This window comes from Elaeis guineensis, chromosome 6 (assembly GCF_000442705.2).
Source record: "Elaeis guineensis isolate ETL-2024a chromosome 6, EG11, whole genome shotgun sequence".
Lineage (NCBI taxonomy): Eukaryota > Viridiplantae > Streptophyta > Magnoliopsida > Arecales > Arecaceae > Elaeis > Elaeis guineensis.
Window position 1 is genome coordinate 118,191,322 of NC_025998.2, and position 15,810 is coordinate 118,207,131.

Genomic DNA, 15,810 nt, shown 5'->3' on the forward strand with positions numbered 1-15,810 from the left:
GGTGTGGGCATACAGAAGAGGCAAGAGGGGAGCTTTAATAGATGAGACCTGGTGCTCCTCCACTCTTCCACTAGCATCCTCAAGTCTTCGAGTCTCAATCGGAATTGGAAAATAACAAAACTCATATTGGAGTTTATTTCCTCTCTAGCACATGCTCCGCACGTGCATAGCCAAGGAAAATGGGGTTATTACATTATCTCCATTTAAAAAAAAAAATTTACCCTCGAAGTTTGTTTACTTAAAGCTCAAAATTTGGAAGTACTCCAGGCTCATGTCATCTTCGAACTCTCAAATAGGTTCTCTCTTGATGTGATCATGCCATTGAAATTTAACATGAGGAAAAGTTCACCACCCCGGGACCGGGTCAATCTTGTCCACTAACCGAATCAGATAATCATCATCTTTTATTACGCCAGCATCTAGTTCCCAATAAGAATATCACAGTTGCCCAAAACATCAACTATTTTTTGTACAGTCAATTTGCCAAAAACTACAAACAACCTCTATTTATCACCAACCAAAGTAGAAGAAGGCTCGAGCATGAAATCCTTCAAGATCTGTAGCCTCCTTTGTTTCCTTTCATGCGCATGCTGTTTATTTAGTATTGCTTTTGCTGTACTTAATTCGACCGGTTGGATACCATTGAACGTTTCCACGTGTACAGCCGACCGACGCCGACACAAGACATGGATGTTCTCATAGATCGCCCGTACCTGTGCATTGTTTATTGTTAAAGACCGGCAAGAATAGCACCATGTTCTTGTGTTCACATCGGTTCCTGCAACAGCTTGCCTGTTATAACACCACAAATTATTAATTTTATTTTCTTTCTGTCCTTTCCTTAACTAATCGACGCTTAAAAATCTTTTTAAGTGTGCCAATTGATGGATCTCCACAATGTAGTGAAAGCTGAAATCCTACGTCTAAATCCATCTTTTTATTGTTTCAGCAACCTGGTCATGTCAGCCATGACCAACTCTGTGATGCCATGCATGAGAAGGCACTGAACAAAGAAATGACATGGACAAAGATCTCTACCTTGTCTCTCTGGGAGAAGGGAAGATCTCATCTTTGGCTTTTGAACGAAGACAGGAAGTACACCACCACTTATCCTGCCCTCCCACTTTAATTATCAGCCTGTTGATATGCTGTGAGAAGCCACTTTTGATCTCTGTCATTCCACTTATCTAAAATATTTGAATTCTCATGTAAACAACTGCTTTCATATGAGATGCGGGGTAATAGACCGCATTGTACTCTCAAGGGTCATGATCATATGATCACTAGGCTTGTTCACCAAGATGTCAAGGTTAGAGTAGATGGTTCATAGTCCAAGGATAAGAGTCTTTGATATGCATGTGGCCTCTGAAAGGCTGTCTCTGTTAAATGCCATAAAGACGCATGCACTAGGAGCTTGTAGTCATCTTTTTTTATAAAAGTATATGGATTGCATCCAATTCCAATCTCAGGAGACGTTGACTGAGTGATTGCAAGCGACCACATAGCATGCCCTTGCCATTGTCTCTAATTATATCACTAGTTTGAGCGAATCATGAATTTAATACAAGTAAGCATCATTTGTTATACTAAGAAATACTAAAGTTCTGGGAGTTAGGATAATACCAATGATTAATGAAGAATAAACAAGGATATGAGGAGTTGCTACCAACATTCAGTTGTAAACTAATCCTTGCAGACCTCAGGGGAGGACTTTCACAACTATGGTTGCTAATAGAGGGCTCAGCATAAAGGAGAGTCTGAACTCCGAAGCATGATCCAATGTAAATATTGAAGTAAGTTGTTGAAAGTAAAAGAATAATAGAAAATTCTGAAGGGGACCAATGGGCACACTGGATCCAACTTGTGGATAGAAGAGAAGCACAGAAAAAAAAAAAAGCCATGAGCAGTGGCCATGGGCGCAATAGGGCCTACCAGTGGCACTAATCTCTTTCAAGCTTCCAGCTTCAAAGAAAGGAGCTGTCCACAGCCCCACATATTGATGGCTGTTGCTGAGAGGGTTTATCCATCTAAGGTTAGATTCTCAGTGGGACCTCCAAACCTCATCCTCTCCACCAGAAAGAAGCTTGCTAAATGATTCTGGTTCACTAGCCTGAGACATCAGAGACTGATTTCACATCAGCAACAACATCCTACACTACCGAGGCTTAGCATCAGAGGATATGAATATTTTTCATAAAGGAGAGATGATCAGATTTCATCATGTGGAACCTATATAAAGTGACTGGTGGAATTCTTAGGGGGGGTAGGATGCCATTTGATGTATAATGTATCTATGGACTATCCCATAAATGGTCAATGCCCCTGCCATGAGCAACTTGGTCATGCAGAGATGGTAGGTACTTCCTTTTTTCTACTCTGCTTAACTGGTCAGATGACAGCAGACACTCCAAACCCCTAAGAGATAAACAAAATCAGGTCAGAAGTTTGAATAGATAATAGAAAATGCCTGCGCACCTGATAACATTTTTAAGTGGTCAGGCCAGAAAAGGACCTCCCCAACTTGGTGGTACTGATTTAAAAGGAAATGATAAGGTACTGTACATTTGAACTTTTTCAAATCAGACTGATCCTATGCTTGCCTTCCCATATAGAGATTATGAAGAAAACTAACACAGACAAAAAGAGACCACACTATGTTATATAAGAATTCAGAACCCCTACTTATAATAACAAGAAGAGACATGGACATTTCAAAAGATTAGTGGTACCCATCCCTGCAGTTCCATGAAATGGTAAATCTGGTTGTTGCAGTAAACATAGAAGCCTGGATGTATCCCCTACAAGTTTTCTCGCCGTGGGATAAATCAGTCCCCATCTTTAAAGGATCCCAAACATAGGACGAAAATCTGAAAAAAAAAAAAAAGTTTCCAAATTCCCAACATGTTCATCCCAGCAATTTATGTGTGTATGATGAAAAGTTGTGAGTTTTATAGATAATAGTAAGAATACGTAAGTAATGTAGTCAAAATTTTCATTAAGTGGATCAGTTAAGCATCCAAGGAGTTTCACATAAACTGGCCTCCTCGACAACCATCATGCAAGAGAATGAAGGATTGATTTTCTTTCAAGATGGATTTAGGCCTTGTTTGGAATCTAATTAATGAGGATTTTGATGAGGATTGTTAGACTATGGGTAGTTTTTTTTAGGTTTTTATTATTTATTTTTTTATTTGAGAGAAAGAGAGGAAGATCAATACGTCCAAGATAAATTATGTAGATCCAAATACTTGAAGATGCACCACCCAAAACTCGGACTTGTAACCTCCTCCAATGAGAGGGCAAGGAAGGCCTTACCTAGGTCACTTATTCAAGAGATTCTAAAACTAACGGATATATGGTTCGCTTAGAAGTTTACCCACTGTCAGACTATTGATCATTCAATTGACTTAATGAGAAGCACCTTTTCGAATAGAAAGCACGAAGAACTGCATGTGATGAATTAGCAGTGCTCATACATTAAAAGTAGTAGAGCAGTGACGATATATGTAGTATTTACAACTGCTGATTTCAGAAATCAGGGAACAGGATGGACTATAACTTTGTATGGAAGCAAAAAAATTGACAAGTATCACATGAGATAGATACAATCACAATATCATTAGCTTAAGTTTTGTGCTCAACACGACATGATCAGATCTTAGTACCCCTCAACATTTACTAGTAAATGATGGCATCTACATCGTAATATTTAGGGTATCCATCAGGCCACTAGCTGGGAAGGAGACAACGAGGTGGCAATCCACATCACAATCTGACCAGATTTCCCGCTGCATCAACATTAGATGAAGCCATGAGGCTATGGTTCTTGCAGTTGAATTATTGAGTTGAGGGGTACTGGAGGGACCCACTAAATGTGAACCATTTGCAAGATCCTATCCGCATAAAAAAGTGATAAAAATGAAAAGCAAGGATTTAAAAAATTTAGATGGAGACTCAATTGTCTGGCCAATTCATAGATTTCACTCGAAAATGTAGATGGGAGCACACCAGAAGGAATATATGATGATGAAGCTGTGTGAAGTTGACATTTTGCGATATGAACAAGGAAATATCTACTAGTGGTCCATGCTTGTTGATGATAAATTCTAGCACCAGCTTTATTCTTATTTATTAATATGCTGTAGCTTTTAGCTAAAAAATAATTTTTAATAAAAATTATATTTTGATGTCAAAAATAGATTTTTGTTTGACTATTAATATCTTAAAATTGTTCTGAAGCTGTAGAAATAATTTATTAAATATTTGATTATAGATGCAAAAGCTGCTTTTGAATGATAAAATAATTAAATGGACAAATATCTAAAATGATTTTAAAGCTGTTTGGATATGAAATTCTCTATTTTATTTTTTCTCATCTTTCTTTTTATATATTTTTTTTAAAGTTATCCACTGACTTTTTTATTTCTTTCGAAATTGTCTTCGTATCATTAGGTGGGGATGGAGATGGAGATGGAGAGATGAGACGAGATTAATCAAAGGAAGAGTCCTATAGTCAGAAAAAAAATAGACAAGAAAGTCGGATAAAAGGAGACAGATGAAAAAAAATTGATAATCTAGAAGTTAGAAAAAAAGAAACATAGGTGGAGATGAGAGGAGAGTCGGAGATGTGGATGGAGATGAGATGAATTAATGTGAAAAATAAAAGTCTGATAGACAAAGAAGTGGGAAAGAGGATGTGCGGGGGTATTGAGAGGGTAACATGTAATTTTTCTAAAAAAAACTAACTTCCTACAAATGCGATATTTAGCTTACAATGCTACATATATCAGGGTGAGAGGAGGTCAGCTTTACGCAAATCATATTTTTTGAGGGATCTTAAATGCGATCCAAAATTACTCTTGGGTTATAGCCAAATACTCAAAATTCTACTTTTAGATCTGAAATCATTTTTGGCGAGTAAAAATGCACCTCCAAACATGCACTTAGCAGATTGAGCATGACTGTGGAGAGATTAAGGCTTACATTACTAGGTTGAAATAAACAATATATTTTTCTTGTTACGACAAGGAGACATAACAAATGAAAGTACAAGATCAGTTCCATTATTAGATCCTAAAAAAGTGACTACATATTGTCCTCTCACAAATTGAGGTCTCCATTAATATTCAATGATCTTAAAAATTTTTAGTGCACCAAACTCATTAACCATGTACTATTTACCAGATTTGTTATTTTGATTATTCTCAGCGGGAACTTCTCCAGCAGTAGGAAAGATGCTGCTGCTCGGCACTGCTGTTGTCGGATTCTGCTGCACCATGTGAGATCCATAGGTACAACAATTCATTTCCTGCATGAGATCATGCCGGTAATTTTTCAAGAAAAGAGAAACAAAGATACAAGAGTTTGGGAGCCACACACCTGAGAGGATGCTTGCATGTGATGGAAGCCAAGGTATGGGGCATACGAACCAGGAAGATGGATATTCTGCATCTGATTTGGAAAGTTCAATGCATTCAAGGCCGTTGATAGGCAGAGCGGTGTCTGGTGTGCCGTCGAAGCCGAGGCTATAGACTGATTGAGAAATGGGACTCTTGGCAATTGGACTGGACCATGCATAGAGGGCATAGAAGCATGACCCACTCCCATACCGATGCGTGACATGCATTGTTGGACAGCAGGAAACATCATTGGTGCCATGCCACTTCCCATCCACATTATCTGAAGCACGGGTGACAATAAATATAAACAGATCAGATCCAATAAAAATCATGGTGTTCATATGCTAAGATATAATATATATCTTCTGGACCTGAACTTGCAGTTGAAGGGACTTCAAGTACTCAATTGCCTCATCTAGCATCGATGCTTTGTCTGTCTGAATTTAAAAATTTACCATATAATCAGCATTTGGTGTGAACTGATAAAGTACACTGGCAATTGCAAATAAAGTGCAGCAGAATATGCTGAAGTGGGCATAGAGAGAATTTGTCCTCCATTTACTATTACAAACTTGATTACATCATGACGATGTCCGATGTTCCGAGAATAAAGTAGCTGAGAAGTAGAATTCACAAAAAAAGTGCTAAGAAATTGCTATGACAACTCAATAGGATTATTAAATGGATATAGAATTCCATAAAGACAAGAAATGTTTAGGATTCTCTCCATACATGAAAAGATATGGATTTGTACCTTGTTGCAATGAGGTATGAGCTCTTGTAGTGCCTTCATCTTTTCATTTATTCTGTCCCTTCTTCTCTATATGATACCAAGAACATAAGTTACAAATCAGAATGAAAGAATAAGAAGATAGTCATCAACTCTTACCCTCTCGGAGAGATTGTGGACTTCAGCAGAACGGCTTCTTCGTGGCAATGCAGACCGCTGCGCTAGCTTGTTTGCCTCGACATACTCATAGTCAGCCTCCTGCATAGTTTAAACATGTTGTCAATGTTCTAGTGATGCTAAATAGAATGCATTGGAAAATTTTGAACAGGAAGCTAGCATCAAGTGTCCTGCTCATCCTAAGGGGTTGGAAAAAACAAAGAGGAAGTGGAGTACCTCGCTCTGGCTTTCATATTCCTCTGCATCTCTTCCCTTTCTTTTGTGGCTCTGATTGATGGCACTCTGCTGTCCTGTTCTTCCAAAGCTACAACCAGACCCACCTGATGATGAAGTCACAGTAGCTTCATACGTGTTCGTTCGTGTTCTCTCAGATAGTGATGTCATCTGGGCGTCCTCCTTCAGACCTCTTACAACAACTCCTGCAGCATCACTGCTTATAGTATGGCTTGGATCAGCCTGAGCTTGAATCTGGTTGCTCTCACAGATACTTGATGCAATGGTCATCGTCGAGGTGGACTCTACCGCCCCTGCCCGAATTCTCTTCCCTGATTCCTTCCCCAGCTGCCCATTTAATGATCCCACATCAGCCATCACCGGCCGTGGCCTTGTGAAGTGTGAAAAATTTACGAGATTGCTATTTGCCAAACAAGAAGCCTGCTGGGTAGAAGCAATAATGTGGGATTTAGGAGGTGGCATTGTGTTTTCCTTGAAACAAATCCTGGATTGCTTGGGATCAGAAGCAGCAAACACATTCGTTTCCTCATTCGCACCAAAGTTTGTGGATCTCTCTCCCTCTTCAGTGACATCTTTAGTCATCTTGCTGCTACCAATGGCATCTACATTTGGCGTTTCGCAAAAGAATTCTGAGAACTCTTTTTCTAGCGAATCATCGAGAGAGTGTTGGAACCATGAGGCAGTTTCATCTTCTTGACTCAAATTGCTCGAATTCCCGAGAGCCCCCCTGCATTTTGATGCTGGCTCAGCCTTCTGAGCTTGTTTAAATTCACCGACGGTGGGAGGGGATTTCCGATGAGTCTGACTGTGCATGATTACACGCCCATCTTGCCACAAGAGCTCTACAAGCTCATTGTCCGGCCTGTAAGATTGAAAGCTTCAAATTAAACAGACTAGTTTATGTACTGTCAGAAAGAATTATGATTTTCTCCCGTAAAATTAACATAAAAATTGTAAAAGAAATGGAAGGAAAGGGAGCCGATCCTGACCAGATAGTTTTTTTCTGATTTGTCGCTGGAAGTCCTCCGAAAGATGTTGTCTCATCTTCCAAGTTCCAATGAGGAACATAGTGATTCATTGCACAAGTGTTGGCTTCCTTTTCAAATAAAAAAGAGGCAAATTAAGTACATCAGAAACAAAACAAATGGAGATATAACTAATAGTTTCAAAGATCCAAAGTTATTTATACTGCAGGGAAAAAACAACAATTTGACATATAGTAAGCATAGGAAGAGCGCAACTATTTAACATTTAACAAGCACAAAAACCAGCAGCACAGACATGCATGGCAGAAGTTCAGAACATCTTATGATCAGGTGTTAGTTTCAGTGTCTTACACTTCTCCCAAAGAAGAACTGGATGTTTCTTGAAATTATGAAGCTGGAATAGACTCTAAAAATACAAAATAAAATAAAAAAAATGATACATAGCCCGAATACAGCACTACGCCGATTAAATTTCGGAGAAAAGATGCATAAATTATGAGTGGATGAGATAAAGAGCTTATCATCTGATTGGTTATTCTGAAAGATGTCTTAAACAAATCAGTCATAGCACACAGAAAACAGAGAAGAACTTGACAATAAACGAAACAAAGGTCAGAAACTCAGTACCTGAGAACTACAAATTCCAAACAAAGGCCCCAAAAAGGCGGAACTTCCACAACTAAAAAAGCAGAAATTGCCAAAGAAGCCACCAAAAGCGAACTAAAACTGAAGCAAAGGGTAAGCATAGAGGGCCAACAAAAAACAGAGCAGAAAGAAGGGTCCCCAAATAAGTCACCGGTACATGATATGAAATTTTTTTTAAAAAAAAAAAAAAAAAACAGACAAGAAAATTTCCACGAAGAAGAAGTAAGAGAGCAGTACAAGTAACTCAACATCACAAGAATCCAATATTAATCTAGATAAATCATGTTTTTTTCATTTTAATGAAGAAAGTAAATATATGCAGAAGAAACAAAACAACTTCACCCAAGGAAGTACTCAACCCAATCATTAGATAACAGAAAGACTAAAAATTCATTCCACACCATTTACTTAGAGTGAATCATGCTCAAAAAATACATCTTGTTAGTAAAAACCAAAAAAAAAAAAAACAGAAAAAAGGATAGAAATCAGGTTGGAAAATTAACAATAATCTAAAAAATATGAAGAAAAAAGGATAAAACTTTGAAAATATAAAATCAAAAACCATGAGAAAATGGAAAGGAACATCATGAATACAGTAAAAGTCATATAAATAAAATAAAAAAAAATCACATCCAAGAACTCAAATTTAGCCAAACAAGATGTTCAAAAGATGCCCACAATGATGAGAGGAAAGCAAAGAAGACCAACCTTCCTTCCTCCAAGATGCTTCCTTTATCTTCCAACTCTTCTGTTATGCTGTGCACTGCTTTGAAGAAGAGAAGATGGAGACTATGAAATAGAAATGGAATAGATTTCCCTCCTGCTGCGTTCCCTGTCCAAGTCTTTGTAAGGAAGGGTCAACATCGTGTGGGGTTAGCTTCTGCGGTGACCCGTGGGTTTTAACCACCGTTGGATTCGGATTTTGAAGGACATGACATCACTGTCACAACTTATGCATGGCATTTATGATGGTATCCGTGGGCTATCTAACGAATAATAATTTTTAAAGAAACTTTGTCTGCATTTTTATGTGTTTTTAATTTTTTATGTATAAATGTAATAAAAAATACTATCCTTTATGATATAGAAGATAACTAAAAAAATAGTTGTAAATGGAGTTTTCAAGACCACGACTTTTCTGCTATGAGTTTTCAAGGCAACGATTGAAGATAAAATAAGAATTAGAAAAAAAGAGATCTTAATCATAATGCGTCAAACCAAAAATTCGGAGTCACCCACTTTATGTACAGTAGCGCTCAATTTAGAACTTGGGAGTGCAAATTGACTGGTTTTAATTTGGTGTCATTTAGATTGGACCCTTGTCACTTGCATCTTCAACATACATGTGGTTGTTGTTAATGTTGGCTTTTCCATTTTTTCTCCCCTTTATTTTACTTTAAAAGATCATGTACAATTGATGTATAATGTTCCCTCGAAGGCTATTATAGAATCAATTGTTCCTAAATATTTTAAATTATAGTCATCCTCCACCATCGATGTGAATACTACAAGAAAAAAGATCATTTGTGAGGAATTTTTCAAGAAAAAAAGAAAAAGATTCATCAAAAATTTGTATTTCTGATGGATTTTCAACGGAAATAATATCGTCAGAAAAATTCTTCTCGAAAATCTTTTTTCAAGAGATTTTTTTGAGGGAATTTATTTGCTAAGAGATTTTCTGATAATTTTTTTTCTTGAAAACTTTGGACGGATTTTCTGGGGAAAATTTTTCGAAGGATTTTTCGAGGAATTTTTTGAGAAAATTTTTTTGAGGGGTTTCTGAGGGAATCTTTTCGAGGAATTTTTCAAAGGATTTTCAAATAACTTTTCTGTATTTCCAAGGAAATTATCCCTCGCTAAATAGCTTTTCAAGGGAATAATCCCTCGCAAAATAACTTTTCAAGAGAAAATAATCTCTCGCAAAATATAATTCCGAAGAAAATATTTCACTGCAATATTTAAATCCAACTATTAAAAAGAACCTGAAACATCTTTTTTTTTTTACAAACCTGATCATATATAAATAATCCATATAACAGCAAATTCATATTCATAAATATAGCATATTAATCCTAATGGAAAATCATAATCATCACAAACATCATCTTTCTCATATATCCAAGTCCATAAATAAAAGAAGTTCTACAAATATCGTCATTCTCATCATATCCAAGTCCATAACTAAAAAAAGATATCCATAAGTATCATCATCCTCATCATATCCAAGTCCATAACAAAAAAAAAGCATGACAAGCATCATCATCCCAATCATAGCAAAAAAAAAAAATCATAAGTGACCATCCTCTTCCTCCTCTTGATCATCATCATCATCATCATCACAATCATCACCATTTGCAGGGCTAGTAGCTGAAGGTGGTGCTGGAACTGTAGACGAAGGTTGCGCTAAGATAGATGGATTGACCTGCATCTTCTCCATCATAAGGCGCATGAATTCTTTCATACGAAAAATACGAGCAGATAAATCACTATTTTGGATGGTTAATTCATTGTTCTGGGTTACTAATTGACTATTCTGAGCAGCTAACTCCTCATTTCAAGCAGATACAGTCTCAAACATAACTTAAATCTTCTCTCGCTCCTAAATTTACTCCTTGGGGACTCGTGAAAATGTGCGGCCAGAAGATAAGGAGTCTGTCAGCAAGCTAGCTTATGATCTGAGTCTATAAATCTATCCCTTGTTCACTCCAACTATTTCTTTCCATACATACATCACGGATGGCTAAGGCTGTTGCTGTGATGATTCTGTACCATCTCTCTAGTTGAGCTCTAACTTGATTTCACCTCTTGCTACTTCTGTGAAAATTAGTCTGTGAAAGATATTAGATACAATGAATAAACATACAAGTAGTATAAATATATGAATTAAAGTAGAGTTTTTTGAATACTTATATATGCTGTCTCTGCTCTCTTATTCACCCATTGATGGCCATCCTTTTTCTTTTGATAGGTGTGCCTGAAGAGCTTATCCAATTTAGGTACCTGATTCAACTTCAACGTATGAATTTCACAACACAAACAATATTAGCAACTTTAAAAACAAAATTATATTATTAACATTATGAAATGGATAAAGAATATATATGCATTAATAATAAATAAAAAATTATATCATAAAGAATAAATCGATACCAATCTTATCGCATGGTTGTTAATGCTAATAGAATCACCAGTGTGAAGTGGAAAGCCCAATCCACCGCAATCGGGTGCACGATTCTTCTTGTTCTTCTGACTTTTGATCTTGAATTCATTACTATTCCAATATTTTCACAGCTCCTGCCATACACCCTCCCTAATCTAATCTAGCTTGCAGTTATAATTTTCATGAGTCTCGTTAAAAATGTCAATAAGACGATTTGAACCACAACGCTCCCAATTCCTTTGGATATGCTGCTCATCCTCTGGATCCCATTGAATTTTTTTCTACAAAAAGGCAAAAAAAGTTCGGTATCAACAAAATATATAGATACTTTAAATCAAATAAAAGTAAATAAAGGTGCCTAATAAACTTAAAATATTCTTGCCTCAAACTCATGAAATTACATATCTTGTGTTCTCTTTGGAATCTTCTTCCATGGAGAGTAAAGACCATCGTATTTGCTTTTAAAGATTTCAACCAAAACACGGGTCACCATATAGTCGTCATTGAAACTGTATAGATTAACAATAGTCAAATAATCATGTATATTTATTTTAATTGAATAAAATAGTATAATGAACTAAATGTTATATAGTTTTACCCATAATCACTTAGAATTAATGTTGTCCTCTTTGATGTCTGTGTATGCAAGCCCTCCTGGCTAGAAGTTGTAGTGGCAAAAGTGTGCATATGTTGGACAGATGGTGACTGCCTAGGTGGGACCATAGTGTGGGAAGAGGAAGGGTTGTAAGTAGAGATAAGTGTATGTGGCATGGTATTTGGGTATTGAATAAAGTGATGGATATGTAGGAAATGATGGTGGCACAGTAGAGGAAGAGGGTGGGGTAGTGAAAGTGGTGGGAATGGAAGGTCGAATGAAACTAGAATATGATAGTTGAGTAGTAAAAGCCTCTGAGATCATAGTAGGAAGGTATAGTGGAATAGGAGGGAAAGGAGGCGGTGCGGTGGAAGAGAGTGGTGTAATGGAAGAGGAAGAGGGTATCACGATGGCAGAAGGTGGTGAGTGAAGCATCTGGGGGGCCATGGTGGTCGAGTGTGGTGGTAAGTCTGTGATGGTTGTGGTGGTTGTGCTAGTCTTCTTTGACTGAGAAGTAGATAATTTTTCCTTCTCCTTCCCATGAACTCGATTTGAAGATGACATCTGTAGATGCACAACAGTGTAAATATAAAACAAAATAAATATTAAGTATTGATTACAACAACTAAAATACAAAATAAATTTTATATTTAATTACTGATAAAAAAAAGAAATTACCTAGAAGCATAAATTTTATATCATAATTACTCATCATTATCCTCATTGTCATCTTCATATTTTTTATTGCTTAATTTCTAAATCATTTTCATCAGTGAAATATTCTTCTTCCTCTTCTTCTTCTTATTCTTCATCGTCAATAGTGCCTTCAAGATATGCATCAATCTCCTCAAATAATCCCTCACTATCTCATAAAATTTCAATGGGCTCATTATCGTCTATTGCATTGACTCGAGACATCTCCTCATCTTGAAAAGCAGGCTCCAAGGTGTGGTTATTATTTGCTCGACCTCTCGATCTTGTCTTGATGACCACCCACCAATCTATCTTATCTCTTATCCTCTCAGTATAAGGTAAATAATACACTTGCACCACATGTTGGAGAAGAATGAATAGATCAAACCTTGGATACCTTCTATGATGTCGAATCTCAACAATATCATATTGTTTGTGCACTTTCATCCCCCGATTTATGATAGGATCAAACCATTCATAGTAAAATATCATTACCCTTTTATCACCTTGTTCTGAATACTATAACTCCATCACCTTTTTAAGAATATCATAGAAATCACTTTCACTATCACCATGTCCTCTGCTCTTTACACACACTCCACTATTGATTGTTTTTTTGCCCTCACTATATGCATCTGTGTGGAATTTGAATCCACGAATGAAATATATGGGCCATATTTTTACCATTCTCATGGGACCTCAGGCTAAGTCATTCAAATGTTGATTTCATATCATACTACATGGATTGTGCACCTAATCATAAATTGTAAAAATAATGTATTAGTGCTTATGTTTCATATGAACAAAAAATTTCTATTGGCATAAGCATGAGTTAAAGCTTACATAATCTTTAAACCATGATGCAAATGAAGCCTTGATCCTTGTATCTATCTGAGCATCACTAAGACGTCCAGGTTTGGAAGCATGTACATACTGCACAAACATACTAAAATACCATATTGTATTAGTTTTGATAGTTTGTTAATTGAGTATAAAGTTCTGTGTGGAGTCAAGGAGGATTCAATACTCACTCAAGATATAGCTTCACTTTATCATACTACTACAGGATAGGGCTACAGTAGCAGTTCGAAACTACTGTCATAGTCCAAAAAATTGCTGTCATAGCCTATGGTAGTGGTTTCACAACCGCTGCCACTATCATCATCACCGTAAGTCTATGGCAGTAGTTATTGCAACCGCTGTCATACATAAGTATAGCGGTGGTTATTGAATCACTACTAAAATTGGATCTATCGCAGTGATATACAGCAGTGGTTTACAAACCACTGCTATAGCATCTATAACAACAATTTTCTAATCAATGCTAGAGCATCTATAGCAGCGGTTCCTAAACCGCTGCTATAGAAGCTATAGCTTCTATAGCAGCGGTTTAGGAACCGTTGCTATAGATGCTCTAGCAGTTGTTAGAAAATCACTACTATATTTCTATGACAGCAGTTACAAGATTATGACAGCGGTTATTGAACTGCTGCTATAAATTATGACAGCAGTTGGCACAGATATATAGCAGTGGTTGGTATGGATACGACAGTAGTTGCGCATCTACTACCATAGGCTGTTGGATAGTAAAAAATATATAAATTTATTTTTTTTATCTTTGTTTATCTTTTTATCTGATAAATGCAGTTCAATATATAATTACTCAAATTAAAATTTGAAAGAATCAAAAACTTTATATAAAACTCAATAATAATGCAAAAATATGTCTCAAATATTTAAATTTTATTACTGATCAAATTATATTACAATATTTTTTAAATAAAAATAAAATATGTTAAAAATCTGCTAAATCTAAATCTTCTTCTCCAAGCATCTTATCATCACCGAGAGGGGCTGGAGCTAAAATGCTGGCCAACATATCCTGAATGTTCAAAAAGTTAGCTCCAAGATGAGCGGAGAGCTATGTCATCGTAGCGGACATGACACTCTGTAGCTGAGATACGCGCTTCTCAGCCTGAGATGGGCACTCCTGAGCCTGAGCTGCCTGCATCAAGGCCTCGTCAAGCTGCTCCCGACTGATGACTCAGAAAGCATGTGAGGAGATGCTCGCCTCAGACAAGTAGCTCATCAATGTATGTCCGGACCTACAACGAATCCTCCCAGAGTGCTTAAGTCTCAAGACCTAGGACAGATGGTCATGGAGGCTAGAGGTGTCTGGGCCCTCACTAGCAAGCACGTCTAACTACTTCTGTAATTTTAAATTCAAATAAAATCTCATAAGAAATGCTATAATACTTATTATACTGATCATACTCTAGTTATTACTTACAAAAATCCTTTCGATCACAACATTCATCGATCTGTCCTTCTTGTTCGTATGATTGGATCAGAAGATGGCGCTCTGGGTGGACATCACCCCTTTCTTATCAACTATAACAATCAATTAGCTTGTTAGAAATAAGTAAAAAAAATAATAATTTAATATAAACTAAGGGTCAGAATTCATTACCTCTTTATGCACATGACTGGCCATAGACTCACGGTCGAGAGTGTGCGTGTACTCTTGAGCAGTCTGGTTCTCTCGATTTTGATAGAAGGCAGCCTAAACAATATTTAAATCATATAAGTTAAAATCAAATATAATTATCAGTGTAACAAAGAATTTACAAGTTACGAATTAAATCTGAAACTTCTGGCTCCTCCAATGCCTGACCATCTCCTCCCACTGACTCGGGGGACAGTCCTGGATCTAAGGAATAAGCTCCTCCTCAATATCTCTATGGTGCTTTAGCCACCCTCTATGGAGCTTGACCTTGTAGTTTCAGTATAACTCCCCAATCTTCTACAATCGGATATCTCAAGCCCTCTCATGATCTAGAAAGTCATACCTCCTCTGCACAAAATTATCAGAAGTCAGTTACGAAATTATTCTAATCAAACATAGTGTAAACATATCAGATGCATATATATAATTAAGATTCACTTACCCAAATCTCCTCCCACACTCGGTCTTTGACACCAGCGTCCATCAATCACCAGTCTACGGGTAGTATGAGAATGATGTCGGACCGCCTCATAAGTACTCCGAAAAAGAAATGCATCTCCCATGCGGTCTCTCCTACTGGCCTCCCCTCTTGATCGTACTCTACCATGACCTGATGCTAGAGGTTCTACACATGTGGTATGCATGTGGAATAGCAAAATATCCTACTGGATGATGCATCTGCGAT

General features: G+C 36.9%; 1 protein-coding gene across 18 annotated transcripts; it reads right to left on the reverse strand.

Annotated features, from left to right (window-relative positions):
* Positions 1–681: 681 nt before the first annotated feature.
* Positions 682–9,059, reverse strand: LOC105032028 (transcription factor PIF4). 18 transcript variants are annotated; one of them, XM_073259652.1, is made up of 10 exons: positions 8,880–9,058; positions 7,530–7,636; positions 6,523–7,402; positions 6,289–6,387; positions 6,154–6,219; positions 5,962–6,015; positions 5,771–5,836; positions 5,380–5,679; positions 5,182–5,266; positions 682–713 (listed from the first exon to the last, which is right to left on the reverse strand). In XM_073259652.1, the coding sequence occupies exons 2-10, from the start codon at positions 7,616–7,618 to the stop codon at positions 697–699; spliced, it is 1,656 nt and encodes a 551-aa protein (XP_073115753.1). In that variant the 5' UTR covers positions 7,619–7,636; positions 8,880–9,058; the 3' UTR covers positions 682–696. The 18 variants fall into 18 exon arrangements, with proteins under 18 accessions (XP_073115753.1, XP_073115743.1, XP_073115751.1 ...); XM_073259642.1 differs by having other exon boundaries at positions 5,182–5,308; positions 8,880–9,053; XM_073259650.1 differs by lacking the exon at positions 682–713 and adding an exon at positions 752–792.
* Positions 9,060–15,810: the final 6,751 nt, after the last annotated feature.